This window comes from Eupeodes corollae, chromosome 1, assembly GCF_945859685.1.
Source record: "Eupeodes corollae chromosome 1, idEupCoro1.1, whole genome shotgun sequence".
In the NCBI taxonomy this organism is placed as follows: Eukaryota; Metazoa; Arthropoda; class Insecta; order Diptera; family Syrphidae; genus Eupeodes; species Eupeodes corollae.
The window spans coordinates 188,451,319-188,470,917 of record NC_079147.1 but is presented as its reverse complement, the minus strand read 5'-3'; the positions used below and the strand labels follow the sequence as shown (position 1 = coordinate 188,470,917).

At 34.5% G+C, this 19,599-nt stretch overlaps 1 protein-coding gene across 3 annotated transcripts in view; it reads right to left on the bottom strand.

Annotated features, from left to right (window-relative positions):
• Positions 1 to 19,599, bottom strand: part of LOC129942285 (solute carrier organic anion transporter family member 5A1) — a 208,825-nt gene that overhangs the window by 9,349 nt on the left and 179,877 nt on the right. For 2 of the 3 annotated variants that reach the window (XM_056051153.1, XM_056051152.1), the window contains 4 exons: positions 14,462 to 14,963; positions 2,409 to 3,109; positions 1,991 to 2,347; positions 1,809 to 1,916 (listed from right to left, as the gene is read on the bottom strand). In XM_056051153.1, coding sequence (XP_055907128.1) covers positions 1,809 to 1,916; positions 1,991 to 2,347; positions 2,409 to 3,109; positions 14,462 to 14,691 — 1,396 coding nt within the window. In that variant the 5' untranslated portion in view covers positions 14,692 to 14,963. The remainder of the gene's footprint in view (positions 1 to 1,808; positions 1,917 to 1,990; positions 2,348 to 2,408; positions 3,110 to 14,461; positions 14,964 to 19,599) is intronic. The other variant, XM_056051154.1, reaches the window with a different exon arrangement.

The window sequence follows — 19,599 nt, the reverse complement described above, 5'->3', positions numbered from 1 at the left end:
GAATATAAGAGGCAGTTAGGGCTTTGGGGTTTAATGTTCTTAAAAACTTGGACAAATAATCCAACAACTTATTCAAAAACATATTTGTAGATAGATTTAGGAATTTTAATTTAAAGAACAATAAAGGGAAAGGTGTCATTTTTAAGACCAAATGCAATGCACAAAACGATGGGGCGGTTTTTTGCTGAAAAGCGCTGAAATGGCAAAACATGTAGCAGAATTAACTTCATGGTTTTGGGACTTAAGTTTTGTGTAAAAATAAAACAATACTAGTGAAATAATAAAATGAAATAACAGATTCTGGGAAATTTTTCCAGAGGTAAAATATATTAATAATTGCCAACTCCCAAAAAGGGTCTTAATTGGGAAGTTCAAGCTGGTAATTCGTATGTAGCTTTTAATCACAAATCGTATAAAATAGGGATTTATGGATAAACGAATTTTTCCAAACAGAAAAAATGTAAGACTATGTGTCGATCTTGATAGGGATGAATAGGACACTAGTGTTCTAGTATTTGTTTTATCAAATGGATAATAAACGTCGTAAGGCATTAAGTTTCAAACATTTAATGCGTAGCTAGGTGTTTATTGGGAAATCTTGACATGCAGTTTGGCTTTCGAGAGATGCATTCGAAGTTACATTCTGTTCTAAAGTTTCATCAACACGAAATCGCCTAAGCCCTTTATACTAAAAGAGTGACAGTTGGTTCCGTTCTGAATGTTGAGAAAGCATTTGAAAGCGTATAGATAAAAGGTATTATCCATAAGTTTTACAAACTTGGTTTTTGAGTTGCATTAATACAAATTATTTTCTCTTTTCCTTTTTACAAAAACTTCTACGTACAATTGAAGAAATGCTCATCGTCAATGAAAAATATCAGGGTTGGATTTGCCCAAGGATCAAAACACATCAATATCTCACTTATAGCTATGGGGAAGGCCAACGCCCACAACCACCGACTCCTTTAAGCCTAAAACTAAAACTTCCAGAAGGGTATGTTACTTAGCTAACCACACGAATCAGCTTATTGAAATGATAACAACTCAAGAATGAATACCTGAACCCCAGCTACCTTAGTGTTATGGGCATTATGGATAAAGATATAATAAAAATTAACAACGAAGATGTCGTCAAATTCTTCACTGTCCCCGGGTCAGCCCACTGAAGCTACAAATTGGTCATAACCAAGTCAATCCACTTTTTATTGAACTGATTTTATGTTAAGACTATTAATACGAGGCTTTGAAAGGCAGATGTTGAGGCCAACGTCTCAGACATTGACCTACCTAATAAAAAGATTGGACAGGTTCCTGCGACATAAAGGACTTATCGGTAAGGCAAGCCAAGAAAAAATCCCTCTTACAATCAAGTCAACCCTACTTATAAGTCAAAATATCAGCTGATCATATTTTTTTTTTAATTTAACTAAAAGCATAACTCTGTGCTGTATTTATTTACTGCACAATTTTATTTTAAATGGACTCTAAAAGGGTTCAAAAGGTACATATAAGGATTTTTTCGTTACAGTGCAAAACACAACTTAAAATAGAATTGTAACCTGCGTAAGAAGTTTTTTTGAAAATAATAATTATGTGAGTACTTTCTGCAAGTAAAAGATAGTCAAGCAGTTCCAAAGTAATTTAAGTTCAAAGAATGCAGTTGACTGGATACGAATTCACTCATGTTGTCTGAATCTGCCTTTTTTCTTGTCTAAATTTTCAGAATTAAGTTAAGTTTAGTTTCAATTTTGCTTTTGCAGAAGATGAAAAATGATGACAGTTTGGCTAAACTTCTGAATTAATCTTACCAATTGATATTATAGCCGACGAGAGTGAGTCCATGTGGAAGGATAGCAAATATGCACCCAGAAGGAATCCAAGAACTGGTCCAAATGCCGCCATACTGTACATACACCCTAAAAACAAAATCAATTTATCATTACATTTGTATTCAAAAGTAAACAAGAAAACACAACAAAATCTAGCTTACCAATATACATGGAAGAGCTTTCTGTCTTCACATGATCATCAACATAAGTAGTTCCGAGAGTGAACAACGGACTGCCGCCACATCCTAACAGCAATTGGGCAATAACAAACAACAAAACTGGCCCAAATGTCGAAGACTTAACTTTCAGACAATTATCCTCTCTCAATGTGTGCGGAGCGAGTGGTTGATTTGACAGTCCAGACGAAAGTCTTCCCAGACCCATGTCGTGTTCTCTGATCGAGACCCCACGACAAATATTATCACTAGTTTGATTGGCAAGAGTTATGCCCGGATTTGCTTCGCCAGTAAAGTGAGGCACCATAAAGACCAACGAACCAATTCCCATGATCACAGCACCTAAAAAGGACAAATTGTCAACTTATATTTTGTATGGTTTATTTATGACTAAAGATTATACCTATTCCAATCCAGACTGGTATATGCCTCCGACTGCCCAAATAACTGACGAATATCACCGTAATCACATTTCCAATTTCGTAACTCGAAGCTATCAAGCCGGAATAACTCGATGGAATATCAAAACGTTTTTCAATCGTTGTTATCACCGAATTAATGTAGCCAGAACTTAAAGCCTGTTGCAGGGTGACTAGCATCGATAGCAGAAGGACGAAGATTTTAATTCTAGCAAATTTTTGTATAACAAATGGACGACAATTGAGAATGCCACAATCGCGGCTTTGTAAATCTGGATCATCAGCTGGATCATCGTAGGATGGTTGTTGATGGGGCAGCGACGGCGGATGCTGTTGTTGCGAATGATGATGACCACCACCGCTACTTCGACTATCCACTAACGAACTGGACGCTTGACGACTATGGCATTTGATCACCGTATCTGTGACGCTATTGTGATGCGCATGATGTTGATGGTGGTGATTGGTGCGGTGTGGATTTGTTGTTGAGGTAGAAGGGCCACTTGATGAGGCAGCATTGTTGTTATGATTATTAATATTATTATTATTGCCACTGCAACTGCTGCTGCTTTGTGGCATAATTGGCTCTGGACTACCCGAATCGGCAGGTACATCAATGCTGCTGTCATCGCCGCTATTTGTTTCTGAATAAAGTCCTGTCATTTGATACATTGATTCTTGTCTTCTGTAAAAAAGAGATTGAAATTTTAAGATTAGTTTCAGAAGCATTAAAAATGATTATTGATTTGACAAAGAAACTCTCAAATAAGAATTGAGAGATTAAAATAAGTTTTTAAGGAATTTTTTAAAGCTGTAGCTTGGAAAAGTAGTGATTCAAGTAAATTGCTCTTATATGAACACTGAGTTGAGGTATCAACAAAAGCTTAGGCGTATACGTACTATTTTATGAACGCAGAACTTAAGTGTTTTTTAAAAAGAGTTAAAATATAAAAAATTGGTAATTAAACTCTTAAATTTATTTTATAAAGTTGACATTTTATAAAAAAAATTAATTTTGTGCAAAACACTGTTCAAAGTATTCTAAAATCTTCAGAAATTTGGAAGGAGGAATGTTCCACAATTAAATTTGAATTCTGAATTTCTTCACAAAAAAAACGATATTGGCAATTGAAAACTTGTAACTCATACATACATATGTAACTTATACATACACCATCAGTTTGGATTTTGAACAATTTATTGCAATTTTGCAACACGCTGCGAAAGAAAATAATTCAACTTTTTCGTACTTAATAGCAACAAACACAAAACATCATGTCGAAATATAGTATGTATCTGATATTGGAAAAAAAGAGTTTGAAAGAAATGATATTTCTAGGGCAATTTCTGACAAGTCTGGCAAAAGATGCTTACAGAATACTGTTTTTGGATACAGGAAAGCTTTTAAAAGGACTCCAGACACAAAACTCACCAATAAAATCTCAAGATAACAAGTGGATCGGAGACTTCAACTTAAAAGCTGATTTTTATACTAAGCATCTCGCGAATGTTTTTAAATTAAATCAGCAAATACGTCTGCAGATCCTTTATAGTATGTTGGTAGGAACGAGGAATGTAAAATTCTTTTTGTCACCCTCAAAGAAGTAAGAACCATGTGTCAACATAAGTTAGATGTTAGGAAATGAACAGAATACTATCTAATTATTGCTTAAGTTTTGAAAGAATTGCCCCCGAAAGCCTTAAAAAAACTTCAATTTATAATAAACGCATGCCTTAAACTAAAATATAAACTATATCTGTGGAAAATTGAAAAAGTCATTGTTATACCTTAAAAAAGTGAGCCATTAACAGAATTTACATCTAAACGGCCAAAATAGCTTATAATAGTCATGGTAAAAGTTTACGAACAACTGCTACTAAAAAGGCTCAGCAAAATAACAGAAAGAAGACGACTAACTCTAAACCATCAGTTTGGATTTAGAAATTAATATTAAACAATAGACCAAGTATATCGGATTACGGATGTGGGGGAAAAGGCACATAAAGAAGTAAAACAAGCTTATTGGGCTATATTCTTAGATGTTGTTCTAGCCCTTGACAAGGTTTGACAATTGGCATTTGAGAATAAACTGCATAGGGAACTTTCAAGGCATTACCTACTGCGAAAAAACTAAAACCATATAAAACGAACCGACTATTTGGAGTACGGTATAAACAAAATTACTCAAGACTTAATGAAAATTGTAGCTGGGTGTACCGCAAGTGACTGTCCTATTACCAACCTTTTATCTTTTATATAACAAGAATATTTTAGTGGAAACCATCGTTGATACTTGCTGATAATACTGCTAAATATTCGAAAAAGTTAGTTATTGAACGCAATAAATCTTATGTTACGAACCGCCTTTTTAGAATACCGTACGACTAAAAGTACTCGGAACTAAAGAAATAGAAACCGGTGTACCACAACTAAGTATCCTAGGACCAACATTTTATCATTTATATACAAGGAATGTTCCAGTGGATACTAATGCTTTTGCTGATAAATGCTTGTGGGGTGTTTTGTAACCTAAGACGTTTTGTAAAGCTTAACCCAATTGCAAAATGGGTGCCACATAGATCTGTTGCAATGGCTATGCAAATACAAAATGAAGTCAATAAATACTATGAAAACAGGACATTAAAAATAATAGAGAATAGGTTAACTGAGAGTTAACCTTAATATCAAGAAGAAGATGTGTGGTTTTCCAGAAGAAATAAAACATAATCAAGAATTTAACTTTATCTTAAAAATAGGGTTTTGCCATCATGTTTCACACATAATTTTGAGCAAGTGGCTGCCGCGGATGACTTTAATAAAATTCAATCAAGGGGCTCAATTTTCAAACCTTTTTTTCAGCAATTAGGATCGTATATCAGCAATGATAAGGCTTAAACATTCTTAAAAGGTGTCAATTACCTTGGGTTTATCTGCCTAGAGAAGAGAGTTTACAAAACCCTACAGAAAATAGAGTTAAATATTAACATCTTGGACGTCACGCCAAACGCCCATGATGTTAGGTAATGCGCTTACCAATAGTTTAGTTCAATGAATTAGCTATTATAAATTTAAATGCTTTTGATTTTAAATCTATCGGTTGGTTTTTGAGATAATTAGAAATTCCGATTACTGACCAAAAACATTTGTAATGTTGTTTTAAAAATAAACAAAAAAAACATGTAACTCGAATCGGCTTATACCACAATTTTAAAATTGGAACTTAATCGTTTTAATGATGACGGGAGGAAATCAACTGGCTATTTCATTAGATCATTGCTTATGGAAGTAGCGATTAAATAATGAACGACATGAAACCTTACGACAGTGCTCCAGAGATGCAAAAGTAGCATTTAGACAACGGTCACCTATCATTTTTAGAGCTCTCTTTTGAATTCTGTCCAGAATACTTAAGTGGGTTAAAGGAGCACATGCCCAAATATTGGAATTGTATTTAAGTTTGGGACGAATATAGGCTTTATAAATTATAGCCAGATCAGAAGGGGTAAGAAACTTCTTGCATCGTCGGAGAAAACCTAAACACTTAGCAGCATATTTGGCGATGTCTAATATGTGATCACCCAACAACAAGTGGTTTATGGTGCACATTGTTTAGTCTCCTCCAAGTATCACTCATGGTAAGCGGCATTGGGGGAGGGTTACGATTTTGTGACAGTTGACATCATTGAGATTTCGAAGTATTACATTTTACACGGTTTTTGAATCCCCATTGAACAATGTTGCCGTTGGTAGTCCACATCCGAAGAACATGGATGAGAATCTAAAAACGAATATTAAAAGCTGAGGGTACTGTCACTAGCGGAAAAATTAAGTGGGTTAGAAGTTTCAGACAAAAGATCATTTATAAAAATAAGGAAAAGCGTCGGAGGCAAAACGGAGCCCTGTGGAACACCAGCGTTTATTTTGTGAATATCAGATTTGAAACAGTCCAATACTACTTGAATTGAACGGTCCGAAAGGTAATTTCTAACATAACGAAGGAGGGATTCATCAAAACCAAATGCACGCATTTTCGATAAGAGAGCTTGATGCCAAACTCTATCAAATGCCTTTAAAATATTGAGTTCAATAATCTTACTTTCTCCAAAACGATGTAAAAATTTGTTCCACTGATCAGTGAGATAAACCATGAGATCACCGGTGGACCTATTGCCACAACAGCCGTACTGCTGGTCATTAAAAAGATTCCGTTTTTCAAGATATTTCTTAAGCTGAAAATTGATCAGCGTTTCTATGACCTTGGAAAAAAGGGATGTAAGTGCAATTGGACGATAGTTAGATGGTGTGGAAGATTCACCTTTTTTAGGGACAGGCTGGACAAATGCAGTTTCCATCCACTCGGAAAGAGACCTGTAGAATAGGACAGGTGGAAAAGCTTATGCAGTGGTTTTGCTGGCGTTGAAAGTCACCTTGTGAGAGCAATAGCAGGGATACTATCTGGGCCAGCTGAAAAATCATTTAAGAACACTCACCGGTAGCGTCGAATTAACAGCAGTGCTGCAAGCGAATTGACTTTATCAATCAAGCTCACATAGGAAGTGTCATTGTGGACGAGCGTTGGAACCGAGAATAACGTGGTGTTTCGTACGTTTTTTAAATGACCAGAAATGTTTACTACCTTTGGGACATTGTAGTACTTTTAACTTCCCATAGGAAGTTATTGTAATGGGTCCGATTTGTCAAATTGAAAATTTTTACATTTCTCGACGTTTTAAGGTCCCTAGATTAGAAATAAAAGATTTTTAGAAAGATGTCTGTGCGTGCGTGTGTACGTACACACGTTTTTTCGCCGTCCATAGCTCAAGAACCAGAAGAGATATCGATTTCAAATAAATTTTCTTATACAGATAATAAGGCAGAAAGATGACGAAAGGGCTCTCAAGAACTTTTTGAAAAAAAATACATTTAACGTTTTTTTATAAATCAAAAAAAACTGAAAAAAAAAATTTTCACCTCCAAAATTTTACGACTTAAATATGATTTCATCTCCAAAACAATTTTGTGCAACGAAGAATAATGTTTTTGATATCTGATAAAATTTTGAGAAAATCGAATTTTATAAAAATAAAAATCTAAAAAAACATTACTCAAAGTTGGTAAAAATTGAATATCGATTCAAACTTATTTTATCTTATAAAAAATATTGTTTTCAACATTCTGAAAAATTTTGAAAAAATTCGAATTGACAGTTTTTTTCACAAAAAATTAAAAACCGCAAAAAAATTAACAAAAGTTGGTAAAAAATGATTTTCGACTCAAATATCTTTTCAAAAATTGTAGATATTGGCTTTAAACAACTTCAATCTTCCAAAAAATATTGTTGTTTACATTCAGTAAAATTTTGAAAAAAATCGAATTGTCAGTTTTTGTACAAAAAATTAAAAACCTAAAAAAATTTAACAAAAGTTGGTAAAATTTGATTTTCGACTCAAATATCTTTTCAAAAATTTGAAATATTGGCTTCAAACTAATTTTATCTTATAAGAAATATTGTTTTCAACATTCGATACAATTTTGAAAAAAATCAAATTGACAGTTTTTTACAAAAAATAAAATTCAAAAAAAAAAAAAACAATACTAAAGCTTGGTAAAAATTTACTTTCGACTCAAATAGCTTTTCAAAAATTAAAAATATTGGCTTCAAACTTATTTTATTTCACAGAAAATACTGTTTTCGATATTGAGTAATTTTTATATAAAAATCCAAGACTCCGTTTTTTCATAAAAAATAAAATCTACAAAATTTAGTACGCAAATTTGGTAAAAATTGATACGAGTACATATAGACAAACTTTTGAGCAAGACAAATCAACAGACGGAATGGGAAGGTATCAGTGGGGGTCGCATCCCAGTCTCTTTTTTGCCTTAATTTCTGATCATGCAAAGGTTTGGTTCGTCGAATATGACCGTTACATTGTTGTTTGAACGTATTCATTGAATCAAACCATGAATTCTCTTTAGCCTATTCGGGATAAATTTTTTCATTCCACAAAGAATTACGTTTGTAATCATATCTGCACTGGAATTTAAGCCACTATCGAGGAAGCATAGTGACCAGTTAAAGTTCCAGAAGAATTTATTGAGACCGTTTCAGTTGGCTTTCTTATATTGCCAAACGGTTTTCGAAAGTTTTTTAACTTTAACTGGGTTTTTTTGGCATGAGAAATTTGCAGACATGACAAAATAGTCTGATTGCCTAGAGGCGATAATGACAGTATATTTGTTAGGATCAGAGGTAAGAAACAAGTAGAGGCGATAATGACAGTATATTTGTTAGGATCAGAGGTAAAAAACAAGTCTAGGGTGTTGGCGGATTGACCTGAAACGTCAGGAAACCGAGTTGTCTCGTCAACTAACGGAGTCAGATGATTTAACTCAGCTAAAATCTCGACATACCTTCCTTCGAGTGTTGTCTGACCAGAATAACGCAGTCACAAACAATTGTGAACATTGAAATCACCCGTAAGAACGATCTCACTGTGCGGAAAATGGGATACAATTCTGTGGATAGAGTATAGAATTTTGACAAACAGTATTTTCAATACATTATTATGAACCATATATTTTTTGGAACTCAACCCATTTCAATACATACAATTTAATTTCTAAAAATGTCTAGTCTTATTATTATTATTATTCAAAACATTTTTTTATTGATAAGTCTAACTTTCTCTTATTTGGAAACTATATTTATGGAACATTAAAATTTCAATATGAAAACTGTTTTTTTTTTTTTTAAATCGATATATAAAGTTTTCATCCCAAACCACAACTTACGTACACTTAGAACCATTTTTAACTTTTTGTGAAAACAATGAAAACACTACAAAAATCACAAAAATTTAAATTTCTAAAATTCACTTATGGGCTCATGTCAAAGAAAGTTGGCAAAGAGGAGCGTTCGTCTGAACTTGAACAAAAAACAGGAATTCCCTAACCAAACCACAATGTATGACTAAATACAACTATAAGCTCCAATTTAACCTTCGACCAACCGCCTCCACTTTAAAACTTTATACATACAAAAATACCTACAAATACAAACCTATAGTCAAGAAACCAATGATGTTACAAAAAGGCCTTCACTTTGAATTTCACGGTCAAAAAAATTGGTTGTCGTTCAAACTTATTCCATATACAATCACATACCTATAGATTCATGCATTTTCCAACCTATCCTTTAAATAGTTAAAAGGACCTCCATGGAGAAAAAACTTGAAAGTTGTTTTACACTAAAAAAAAAGGTAAAATTAAATAAATAAAACGACAAAGGTAAGGTCGTGCCTATGCCTGAATTGTTATAAAAGAAAGTAATCAAATAATAGGAGGCTAGGCACAGAATGTTATCCTTGTAGAACAGCAGTGAGAAGTGGAACTACAGCATATGCTATGTCACCCATCGTACTTCGTGTTTTCAATGTTGTCGTCGCTGCCACTGCCGCGACTACCACAATATTGAACTTCCAAAATATTACCGCCCTGATCAATGTTGCAACATAAATAATTTATTTCAACAATTTCATTTGAATTCTTATACGAGTATAATTTTTTTCACTTTTATTGAAGCTTAACAGAAGGACAGATAAAATAAAAGGATCCTGTAGATATGGATGTATACCGAATACGTACAGGTGTACTTTCGGTTTTGAGAGTTGAGGAGTGTCCTGATGGTGGAGTTACTCACACCAAAACAGATGGAGAACTAATGAAATAGTAAAATCGACAATTGGTTTCATTTCATGGCAAATGCCGTTACAGGAGCAGAATTTTATAACTAGTGGCTTCAAAGTTTCAACAAGGATACATTTTAATGAATGCCCCTTTGTGAAAAATGATACATAAAATCTTACCTACAAAAAATTTAAAAATTTGGAAATAAGTAAAATACAAATTCACTAAGATTCTATGTAACATCTTTTATTAGGGAGCAACGAAAACAATATATCACATTGATTTATAGAGAAAGTGTTAAAATATAAATAACAAAGAAACCCCACAATAATTAAATCATTAATATTTTAAGTATATTTGAGTGCTATGATGGCTGCACAGAGGTGCAGCGTTACATGAACTCCTCAAACCGTCGACACCGTTTTTAAAGGGTAAGGCCACCTTGGGTGAAATGGAATATTTCCAGTGCAACTCCAAAAAAAACTGATATTCTAATTCTCATTCTTACCAATATTTTGAGTGGTTATATAAACCTGACTCACATTCCTTCGTCATGGAGAGAAGTCAAAGTATTAATAATCAAATCTTGATCACCTAGCTTTCTTAAATGTAGAAGGAGCATTGAACAATTTAACACGCCCGCAATCACATCAAATTTACTGTTCAAAAGCGCATCATTCATACTTGTTTTAATTCGACTTCAAATGAATTCGATGCTCTGTCCCACTCTAACCAGAGAATTGTATCCCATTTCCGCACAGTGAGATCGTTCTTACGGGCGATTTCAATGTTCACAATTCTTCGTAACTGCGTTATTCTGGTCAGACAACACTCGAAGGAAGGTATGTCGAGATTTTAGCTGAGTTAAATCATCTGACTCCGTTAGTTGACGAGACAACTCGGTTTCCTGACGTTTCAGGTCAATCCGCCAACACCCTAGACTTGTTTTTTACCTCTGATCTTAAGGTCAGTATATTATCGCCTATAAGCACATCAGACCATTGTGTCATATCTGCAAATTTCTCATAAAGTTAAAACCCCTACGAGAACCGTTTGACAATATATATGACGGTGTAAATGAAGTCTTTAGGACTTTTAACTGGCCACTTTGCTTCCTCGAAAAATATTTTTTGCATGAACAGAAATTAAGACAAAAAATACAACAGTGTTCCAAAAGTAGTAAAAATTTCTAGTTTTTGTAAAAAACGTACGAAACACCACGTCATCCAATGACACTCCCAATGTGAGCTCGATTGATAAAGGCTTAAACGATTTTATGGTACAAATCTTCTTTCACACTCGTACAGTTGCAGGAGTTCTAAAAGACCTTAACATACACAAATCAGCTGGCCCGGATAGTATAAGCTTTTCCATCTGTAATATTCTACAGGTCTCGTTCCGAGTAGCACTCATGTTCCTTCTTTTCAAGGTCATGGAAATGTTGATCAATTTTCAGCTTAAGAAATATTTTGAAGATCGGAAGCTTCTTAATGACCAGCAGTACGGCTTTCGTGGCAAAAGGTCCACTGGTAATCTCATGGTTTATCTCACAGAAGAGTGGAACGAATTTTAACACCGTTTTGGAGAAAGTAAGATCACTTGATATTCCAAAGGCATTTGATAGAGTTTGGCTCCAAGCTCTCTTATCGAAAGTGAGTGCATTTGGTATTGATGAATCCCTTCTCCGTAGGGTTAGAAATTACCTTTCGGACCTTTCGATTCAAGTAGTATTGGACGGGTTCAAATATGATATTCACAAAATAAACGCTGGTGGGCCCCAGGCCTCCGTTTTGTCTCCGACGCTCTTCATTATTTTTATAAATGATCTTTTGTTTGAAACTTCTAACCCTCTTAATTGTTTAGATTCTTATACTTGTTCTTCGGATGTGGACTACTAACGGCAGCGTATGATAATCTCATAAATTCTGATCTTGATAGCATTGTACAATGGGGAATCAAAAACCGTGAAGAATTTAATGCTTTCACTTGTTGTGGAGTGATCACATATTTGACACCGCCAAAGGTGCTGCTAAGTGTTTGGGCTTTCTCCAACGATGCAAGAAGTTTTTTAGCCCTTCTGATCTGGCTTTAATTTATAAAGCCTATATTCGTCCAAAACTTGAGTACAATTTTTATGCCCGCCTTGCAAAGTACCACTACTGATAGCTCTTCAAAAAGTTAAATCACGAAGTGATTTATCAACCTACTTATTGATTTATCTACCGAAGATACCGATGCACATTGGTTTTGAATTCCTGAACATTGCAATTATAGGGAAAGATAGAGCGTGGCAAAGCATTCAACATTCGCGTAGTACGGCTAAGAAATGAATCTCTGTACTTCATAGTACGGCCGAAGTTGGGCTCTAGGGTAAACTGATGGGAATTCCTAAAAGAACGAGTATTATGGTTGAATTGTTCGAGGGGAGGAATGCAACTGGATAATTCACTAGAGCATAGTTCTTTAAAATAACGGTAAAACAGGACGAGACAAGAAACCTTGTCAATGTTTCAAGAAATCGAACATCGGAATAAATCTAGCGACTTGTAAATTCATGCTAAAGCATAATACCATAAAGAAAGCGCACCACAGATAGTCTAATACCACCAGTTGTCTGTCAAATGAATTTATGTGGCCAATGCTTGATGCTAATTGCTTTAAATAACTCTTTTGGTTGATAGATTGCTTATTAACTCCGTTATAAGTTGTCCTTATACGACACTGCTTAATGGGTAAACATGATTTTCGGATTGGAGCTCCCGCAAATGATTTTTGCAGAAGCTGCAAAGGAAGAGAAAACAGTGATTTACTTTCTATGTTAATGTCTTGCCCTATTACAAAGACGAAGACTCTACCTTGTAGACTTTTACTACGATAATCCCAGTGATCTAAGGAATTCTGTCCCTTTATATTTAGATCCAACTGGTTCAACGAGTATGTAAGTAAGATCCTTGGAACTATGTGGTATCACAATGAACCAACTATTGGTCTAAGTGTCTTGGCTTTTTCCGCCAGCAGATACTTTAACCGAACCTAACTTAACCAATGTTGGAAGAAATTTATAGAGCAATGTCTATTTTGCTAGACATTGCTCATTGCTCTCAAACTTGTCCATTTGTGCAGAATGACGATGGAGAATGTACGCTGCTCTATCAATATCGGAAAAGATCTCACCGATGATTGTTATGTCAAATAAGGTCTTAGATAAGGCATTGCACTGTCAAGCAAGTTCTTCACCATCGTTCTGGAAATAATTGTGCAGAATTCAATCGTCAACGCTAAGGGGCACAATCATCTAAAGGTCTATGAAATTACACGGATACGCCGATAATATTGACATAATTAGAAGATCAAAGCCTGGTGTCCAGTGGCTGGTTTTTCAGCGACAGAAGCGGATAAGATGGATTTAATGGTTAATGAGGACAAGACCAAGTATTAGCTGTCATCAAAAAAGAACATTGAATGACGAGACGACGACGTCTTGTACAAAACATCACTGTTGACAGCTACAACTTTGAAGTAGTTAGAAATTTTGTCTCTTTAGACATCGCTTTAAATTCAGGCAATGATATCAGCGCTGAAATCAAACCAGGAATAACTCTTACAAAGCGTTGTTTCTTTGGAATTTGAAGGCATTTGAGTAGTAAAGTTCTCTCTAAAGCAACTAGGTTACTTTCTATAAGTCAATCATTATCCCGATTTTCATATAATGCGCAAGATAAGAACGTCTTAAGATGCTTAGGGAGAAAAATTGATTGTTGTTCTCTTCTGCAGCATAAATGGAGAGTGGAGGAGATGATACAACGACAACCTGTACGGGCTGTACATGTAAACTTCCAACGTCTTAGATGGCTGGGTCAAGTAGACTGAATGGACATCAACGCACCAGCCCGGATAGTCTTCGAATCCAGTCCCACGGTGGGAGAGGATCTCAGCTAACTTTGCGTGTGAAACCAGCTAGAGATCAAGTGACCTGCAACTCTCAACCATTCCTATCTGCGAGTCATTTCAGGGATGGAGGGGACCCACAGTGCTTATGCCGAATCTGAACGAATTATTTGAGAAAGCAATTTTCATGACAGGAATTACTCTTGGAGGATTTGTCAATTCCTCGCAAGTGGCAGTACCCGTGGCACAGGAAGGGATTGAACCCAAGACCTTTAGTATGATAGCCTTACGCTCCAACCATCACGCCACGAGTGCTACTCAATAGTACGTAAAAATATAGAAAATTGTCGAAAAATAAAAAAGTTGCCTAAGTTGGCAACCATATAAACTATACATGCAAGAATATATTGTATACATCTAGATCTAATGTTTTATATAACTTCACTTATTGTAACTCACCTGTGACCTTTGCGATGTCCACTGGTGGAACTGCTGCTCGCTCCTCCTCCACCACCGCCAGTATCTATATTTTGATGTGTATTATGATGGTTATTGTATTGTATATTATCCTGATCCTGTGACGGTTGTTGTTGTTGTTGATGATGTTGTAGCTGCTGCTGCTGCAATTGTTGTTGTTGTGTTTGTTGCTGCTGTTGTTGTTGTTGATGTGTAGAAGTTGATGCTGTCATAATGAATTCTTCATTCAAGTTCTAGGTCGTTTTCTTCTTCTTTTGCTTTGTAGAAAGTTGATTAACTTTTCTTTTTTTTCAATTTTCTTTTGATTCCTTTAATTTTTTATTATCCTGATTTTGAAGGATAAAAACCTTATTTTGATAATAAGTATAAGAGCATTTTTATTTTATTTGTATTTTGTAATGCAAGGATATGGATATTAAAATCCCTGCTTTGATTTTGTTTTTATTTTAATATGGTAATTAATTTGTTTGTTTGTTGTTTAAGTCTGAAAAGATAAGATAACGAGAAACATTATTTTAATTCTTATCCTATAAAATATCCTTGCATGAGGTAGAGACTAGAGATATAAATATACATATACAAAAGTGCATATCTGTAGGTAGAAGTAGAAGATATTAAACATATAAAGCACATAAAAGATCCAATTAAGGAATGAAATTTTTCGATTAAGCGAAACGGTGGTGTTCGTGTAAAAGAAGAGAGAGGGAGTGAGGAAAGGACTCAAAAGGAAAGTAAAATCGATTAAGTAATGGATATATTCTATTCACTTTTGTGTGTGTTTTTGTGTTAAGGTGAGTAGGTTATGGGAACCAGGACCTTCGGTGTAGTAATCTACAAGCAAACAACAACAAAAACACCTCACATCAAGGATAATGAATAAGGACTTTTTTTTCTACTTTTGTTTATGTAAAAACGTGCATCATTTTATTGTATACATATTTGGATAAGCTTGATTTTTATTTTCAAAGGATTTAATTTGTGTAAATTGAAAGAATTGTTGTCTTTAGATAACACAAGAATCTCATAAAACGACACTAAAAATACCTGCGACAAGGCGGCCGCCGGCGAGGTGTACAGGTAACGCGCATATGACATATTGTTTAACGATTTGGAATTAATATGAAAAACATACACCCACAAACATTCTTGTTTATGATTTTGATATTTTTAACAAGCTCTAAAACCACACGATTTAAAGCTTATGTGTAGGGATTTTATTTTCGTCTATATTCGTTCTATGGGTGTGACAAAAATTTTGAAAGATTTATTAATCATTTAGAAAGGATTTAAAAAAGACAACCAACAACGCAACGACGACGACGTGCGTTGTATAAATAAAACTTTGGTCATGACCTGTGGTTTTATTTTTTGTACTTTTCGATACAATAGAAAAGGTATAGAAGGACGTCAAGGACGACACATAAGACACATTCCGATGCGAACAAAAAAGAACCATCAAATTGGGATTTTTTCCAAAATCAGATTGATGAGTTGTCATATAACGTTAATGGTTCCTTGGTTGGTATAATAAAATGTAACAACGTAGGTTATGTGGAGCTATTTTCGAAAATATGATTTAACCTTATAAAACTCCTATAAAGAAAAGATTTAATGGGAGGACTTTGATTCGCATTATGATATAAATAAACACAACATATGAATATAAATCTGCTTTTGATAATATAGACAGAGACGCATTATTCAACAAACTAATAGCCTTTTCACACCAAACCTAAAACCTGGTTTTCAAAAACTCAAGTTTTCCCATACATTTTTGGTAAACCTCAAGGTTTATATAAAACTTCTCGAAAACTAGTAGCAATCCAAAGTTTAACTAAACAAACAAACCTTTCGAAACATTCAGCGCTGAAATAATTGTAAACAAAACAGCTGATGGTTTCTGTCAAAAGAAATATTTAATTTTGAAATAAATTTGGTCGTGGTTATTAATATTATTTAAACAAATTATTTACAAAATAATAAGAGTTACAGCTTTTTGTTTTTCATTTACAGAATATGGAACAGAAAAAAAAGGACACTTTTGGTGAGCTGCGTGGTAACAGAAAAAATTGTAGGAAAATTTGCCAACGTCGAGCCCCGATGAATATCTGCGGCACTAGCGGTTCTTTTATGATCCTCCAGAATTTTAAACGTTCTTTGTTAAGCGAGGGACCGGAATTCACTATGGCTGCTGGCGTGACGACCCCAAGGACAAGGAAGACTTGCTCATAGTTCGTAATGACTTTTCCAAGGGATGCGCCTTAGAACTCGTCGCCACAAAAATGTTTGACGCTTTCGCTTACTACCTGAAGAAAGACTTTCCGATATAAAAAAGGCGATAAGTTTATTTGTGTAGGAGAATAAGTATGAACAAAAATCTCTGGTGGAGGCTAAGTCGCAGCGAGCTAGAAAAATTTGGCCCAAAACATTCCACAATGCAGGAATCGTTGTTCCAGTGAATAAAACCACAATAGTGGGCTATCGCCCCTTGATGGATAGCGAGCCAACACCAAGAAGATCCTCAGTGCTTTGGACAAACAAGGCAAGTCCTCAAAGGAAGAAGCCAAAGAGATAGTCATGGAGAAATTGTAATTTTGGTACGAACCTGGAACTAGGAATTGACCTTTTCTGCTCCGGCCATAACGACCTACACGAAATCGTTCAGAATCTTCTCAACCTCGCCTATAAGTTGCTCGGACGGCCACAATATATGGCGGTTCTGAAGGCACATTTTACCAACAGAAGCAATAGTCATACGCTCAGTATTTTGGATTGAATTTGTTGTGGAAGAAGAAGAAAATGTTTTAAATAAAATTAATTTTTGTTGTAACAGTTTTGTTTGCTGTTGATTCTATGATTTATTTTCTAGACAATAAACTTCTCCTTAGTGAATTGTTCGGACCGGTTGAAGTGAATAAAGAGGATAGCTGCAGCAAAGCGAGGTGGTACGGGCTTGTCTGCGCTGATATGCTGCTCTATAACAGAACAGGAAAGAATTATCTACTTAATGGTGTCGACGGCACTTCCAGAATTTTCAAAAAATTGAATCTTTAGAAAATAAATATGTTCAATATAGAACATCTTCACTATGTGAAAGGAAGTAATTGGATATTTTCATTTTATCCGAGACGGTGGAGTGTGATATACTGGGAGTTTTTTGTTTGTTCGTATCGAAACGTTTGTGAAACCACTCAATGACGGGATCTCATTCGCTCTTTTGGAGCTCGTATTTATCTTTGTCTTCCTGAAAATCAACTTGATAAGTACCGACATAAGGCTAAAGTTTGTATCTTGCATTTTCAGATCCTTAAGATCATTGCAAAGTGCTTCGAAAGTTCTGCGGCTCATTCTGAAATGTTATTTGAAATACACATCATCGTTTACTAACATTTCACGTTTCACAAATAATTTGAGAAGAACAAAACTTTGTATTCACAAATTTGTTCATCAATAAAATCCGGTGTTAAACAAATTTAAAAGTCAAATGAAAACGTGTAAATGTTTGGTGTAAACGGTTTTCGGGTTTTCAAAAACTTTTTGCAGAAAACGCGGTTTTGGTGCGAAAAGGGTATAACACTTTGATTAAAGCTCTCTATCGAAACAACATTGCAAGGGAAAGGAATGGAACTTATGTCAGTTAAAGTCTTACTTTACGCCTACGATATTGTTCTTATTTCCGATAAACCCTCTTCCTTACGAGCAACGATAAGTCTATACCATACCAATATTGTAAATATGAAAGTTAGTTGTTTGCTTGTTCGTCCTTGAATTCGCAACGGAGCTATATTATGATACGATTTTTTGTGTGGAGGTATTTATAAGACTGGAGAGTGTTTTGAGCTACTTTTTACAGTGGTAAAAAATCTCATTCCCTGCTCATTCAATATATGTAATATTTATGTTAGAACACTAATTAGTAGCTTATCATTAGGTGCTTCCTGCATTTGAACTTAATATTATTTTTAAATCATGACATTAAGTCACGAAAATATGCTAAAACACTACCAAAAATAGGAGATAGGCAGTTAAAAGTCGATGCTGAGGGCTTTGTGAAATAAACGGATGATTTGTGTAAGAGAAAGAGAGTAATTTTGACCTTCTGCATGTTTGTACCCTGATTTACAAAAAACATACACTACGATCAATTTCTCTTTCAAATAGCGATTCCAGCACCAATTAATTCAAGCATATTAATTGAAGTAGCAGGAGAAGTAGTACTTGTCAACAGGCACTGTCATGGACTCAGAACAGAGAACTTCATACCCAGTAGAGTTTTTAACTCCCTTAAGCTAACAAATGTGTCCTCACATAAGTTACAATTGAAATAAGGCGTGTCAGTATTGATTAGGCGAAATTTAAATGCCCCTCGATTATGTAACATCACAAGAGTTAATGTTACACGACTTGGGCAAACAATAATTTGTGCTAATATCTTAACCAGCGGGCTTTCGAAAAGGTGAAAAATGTTAACTTACGAAAAACAGAAATTGTCTAAGAATTCAATAAATGCTACGTGTTGCCAAAAAATAACGTGTTCAACCTAGACTTCCAAAGTCTTCCATTCAAAATTCGAATTTAACTTCAAATATCTATACATCCAAAGAGTAAGAACCCTTTCCGAAAACAGATTACCGAGAAAACTTTGGATGTCATTGCAAGAAAACTGATTTACTTGGAAAATTGTTGCGGGGCAACAAAAAATAAGAAAAATTAATTTCTTTCAGGTGGAGGAGCAACACAATGGGGCTGCCCACAAATTTTATAAAACAAAAAAATCAAAAGTAGGTTTATTTTTTTAATCTTTTTATTTACTGATTTTGGTTATAATTTTTTTATTATTCTAAATTCTGGTATTTGTTACCAGATTGTCTTTCCTTTTTATATTCCCTTTTATTTTTATTTTTTTTTACTTTTAATTTTTATAACATTTTTTTTATTAATTGTATTTTTTTAATAAATTTTTTTTTAATAAAGGAATTTTTCATTATAACGTTTCAAAAAAAAACATGGTCTTTTCTGTTATATAGTTATATAATTGAATTATAAATATTGTTATACTTAAAATAGAGTACTAGAGTGCTCATGGACATCTGTCTACACTATAATAATTGTAATAGATA